This window comes from Petaurus breviceps, unplaced genomic scaffold (assembly GCF_028583685.1).
Source record: "Petaurus breviceps papuanus isolate PSGF00001 unplaced genomic scaffold, PetGlider_PUasm1.0 90804, whole genome shotgun sequence".
Taxonomy (NCBI): Eukaryota; Metazoa; Chordata; class Mammalia; order Diprotodontia; family Petauridae; genus Petaurus; species Petaurus breviceps.
In genome coordinates, this window is record NW_027187348.1 from 6,126,024 (window position 1) to 6,129,606 (window position 3,583).

The 3,583-nt window shown below is 40.3% G+C and overlaps 1 protein-coding gene across 1 annotated transcript; it reads right to left on the reverse strand.

Annotated features, from left to right (window-relative positions):
- Positions 1-1,032: 1,032 nt before the first annotated feature.
- On the reverse strand, positions 1,033-1,983 carry LOC138147682 (olfactory receptor 6T1-like). Its single transcript, XM_069070256.1, has one exon. The coding sequence runs from the start codon at positions 1,981-1,983 to the stop codon at positions 1,033-1,035; it is 951 nt and encodes a 316-aa protein (XP_068926357.1).
- Positions 1,984-3,583: the final 1,600 nt, after the last annotated feature.

Below are 3,583 nucleotides of genomic sequence, written 5' to 3' on the forward strand. Positions count from 1 at the left end.
ATTTGATCCCCAGGTCATCCCAACACTGGAGCTGGTGCTCTTTACTTGCTGAGCCACCTGGCCTCCCCTAAGCAATTGGGGTTAAGTAACTTGCTTAAGGTTACACAGCTAGGTGTTTCTGGGTGGGTGCTAAGTGTCTGAGCCCAGATTCGATCCCCAGGTCATCCCAACACTGGAGCCGGTGCTCTTACTTGCTGTGCTGCCTGGCCACCCCTGCCATGTTTTTCTGAATCAACTCCCACTAGAATTATATGCCATTACTTATTTAGCCAGTCCCTAATTGATGAGCATCCCCTTGATTTCCAATTCTTTACCACCACAAAAATTGCTGCTATAAATATTTTTGCACATATAGATCCTTTTACTTTTTCTTTGACCTCTTTGGGATTTCATCTTCCCATACAGGAATGTAAATAGTGTAACATTGTTGAGTTGCTTGTGATTACTCTGTAATGTTTACTTTTTTCTGCTTCTCTTGAGTCTTGTGTTTGAATGTCAAATTTTCTATTCAGCTCTGGTCTTTTCATCAGGAATGCTTGAAAATCCTCTATTTTATTAAATATCCATTTCTCCCAAGTATTACACTTCATTCCATATGTAATACTTCTAGTAACATTCTTAATGTTGTTTATAAGGCACTTATATCAGAACTGAGGAGCTACAGAATTTTAGCTCTGGAAGAGACCAGCCCCTTCATTTTATAAATGAAGAAACAATTTCAGATGGAAGCTTACTTGGTTTTATGTCACATAGATATTAGGTGGGATAACTAGGACTCAAATCTAAGCCTTTTGACTCCAACATCTGTGTTCTTTCTACTAGACCACAATGCCATCCCTCCAGTTTAAAGATGCCTCTAATTATGGTGTTTGACTTATCTGTGGCTAAAAACATCCATAAACCATAAAAAGAATCTTTTTCATTGCTTAGGAAGAAGTCTCTTCTTTGACTCCAATAGATAACAGTAGCTTGTCACCTGGGACTTTTTCCTCACAAACCATGAGGAGATCCCCTCTCCATTTCCCAAGGTCCTTATAGCCTCCTGGCACATATGTTCCTGTGTGATTTCAGGGCATCTCCTAGGGCCTGCTTCACCTTATCATTACGGAGACTAAAGATGAATGGATTCAAGAGTGGAGTGATGATACATCCCAGGGCTGAGACCCCTTTGTTAAGGAGCATAGAGTGGGCCTCTGATGTACGGATATAAAGGAAAATGGAACTGCCATAGACGATGACAACCATGGTGAGATGTGAAGCACAGGTAGAAAAGGCCTTCCTCCGTTCTGTGGCTGTTGGTGTCTGGAGGACAGTAGCAAGGATGCAGGTGTAGGAGACAGAAGTCAGTGCCAGGGAGCCCAGAAGAACAGCTGTGGAAAGTATAAAGGCCACTAACTCCAGAAGTTGGGTATTCCCACAGGAGAGTCTCATCAATGGCCAGCTGTCACAGAAGAAGTGGTCAATGACATTGGGGCCACAGAAAGGCAGGCTAGCCATGAGGATAGTAGGAGAGAGCACCCAAAGGAAACCAGCAATCCAGGAGGCTATCACTAGTCGGACACAGATGGGACGATTCATCAGAGTCTCATAGTGTAATGGATGGCAGATGGCCAGGTAGCGGTCCAGAGACATGACAGCCAAGAGGAAGAAGTCAGTAGTGCCTAGGAGGAAATAGAGGTAGGACTGCATGATGCAGCCAGCAAAGGAAATAGAGTAGTCCCTGGTGATGATGCTGACCATGATCTTAGGGACAACAACAGAGACTAAAACCAGCTCCAGGAGGGACAGATTTCTTAGGAAAAAATACATCTGAGTGTGTAGGCGGTGGTCAGAGCAGCTAAGCACAATGATGACCAAGTTTCCCATGACTGTCACTACATATGTCACCAGAAGCCCCAGGAACAGCATGATCTGCAGGCTCCAGCTTCCTGGGAAACCGATCAGCACAAATTCTGTTACCTGGGTCCAGTTCTTTGGATACATTTCCTTCTATCTGTGTGGGGGAAAAGGAAATCAGAGATTATTTGAGATTAGGCAATATGTGAATTAAGCAAGCAACTTTTTATTTTTCACCTACCATAAAGAGGACCCCAGGCTAGATTGTGGGAACATAAAGGATATAAAACAGAGTATCCAGCTTGCAGGTAGCTGAAGACATAAGATTTTGGAAAGAAATTACTTTTGGGGAAACATTCTAATTATTTCTAAACTAGATATAGGTAAAGTCCCTGTATGCTCCCTCTCATGTTTTATTGGAAGACCTGGAGACAAGATCACTGTGCTGCATGCATATCTTTAAGATAAAGCCAAACCCTCAGGTAAAACACCTGCTCCCATAATTTTGTGTTAAAAACTTAAGTCTTCCCTAGCTCTTTTCAGTTTGGTAGATTGTCAGTCCAACAGATAGAGACATGCTTATATAAGACCCAAATGTTTGCAAAGTACTTTCCTCAGAGCATTCCCATTAGATACATAGTGAGGCCATTATCATTCCCATTTTATGGATGGAAAGCTGAATGACTAAAGAGACTTACAGTCAAACAACTAGGATATATTAAAACCAAGAATCAAATCAATCCAAATCTTCTGACTAAAAATCCAGAGCTCTTCTATAGCTTGCCAACCTACCTCCCATCTCAAGCTATTCTGGGTGGGGAAACAAGGACTGGAGGTCTGGCTAGTATAATACATGACTGAAGTTAGAATGAAAGTGTTTAATAATAGTAACTTGCCATTGGCGTTATTGTTTAAAGATAATGAGCCACATAGTAGGCATATATATTTATGAGTGTAGGCATTCAGAGATGAAATTATGCATTATTGTGATCTCTGCCTCTAAATCTTGTAGTCACAAGTGTCTTTTGAATTACCTTGGCATAGTAGAAAGATAATCTACAAAGAATTAGCAGATTCTATAAATCACAGGAGAGGGAGAAGCATATTCCAGGCACAGAGAATAGTCAGTGCAAAGGCAGGGAGATGGTAAATGTGTTATATGGGAGAAACAGAAAGAAAGTCACTAATGGGATGGGAATTATTGGTTTCCTCATGTACAAAATGAGGAAGCTGGACTAGATGAATGCTAAACATTCAGCTCTAGATCCTATAAACTATTAAATTATGTGCTTATCACATTAAATAATTTTTATTATATTTTAATTCCTTGGAAATTGGTAATCCATTAAATTCAATTTAGTAAAGAGTTATTGAGTCCTTAGTGTCATTTAGTGGAGAATTGAATTGATTTGAGTCCTTACTCTGCCACTTACTAGCTTGTGCCTGTGAAAAATTACTTAAGGTGGGTAAGCCTCAATTTCCTCATCTGTAAAATGGAATCATAGTATTTATTATCTCTACCTGATAGTGTGGCAGTGAGAAAAGCACTTTGTTACCTGTAAAAGGTTGTAGAAATGAGCTCTGATTGCTCTTATTATCTATTATTTGTAAAAGCATATTTGGTGGCACTCTACCAGAATGTTTAATCAGTATGGAATGAAGGAAACAGGCTTGGATTGTGAATAAGGACTCCTGACTTCAAATCCAATTCTGAAATTTACTAGCAAGAGACTTTGGGAAAGTCATA

What these genes read in the sequence shown, in the direction of transcription:
- LOC138147682 (XM_069070256.1), bottom strand. Translation starts at nt 1,983, where the DNA reads ATGTATCCAAAGAACTGGACCCAGGTAACAGAATTTGTGCTGATCGGT.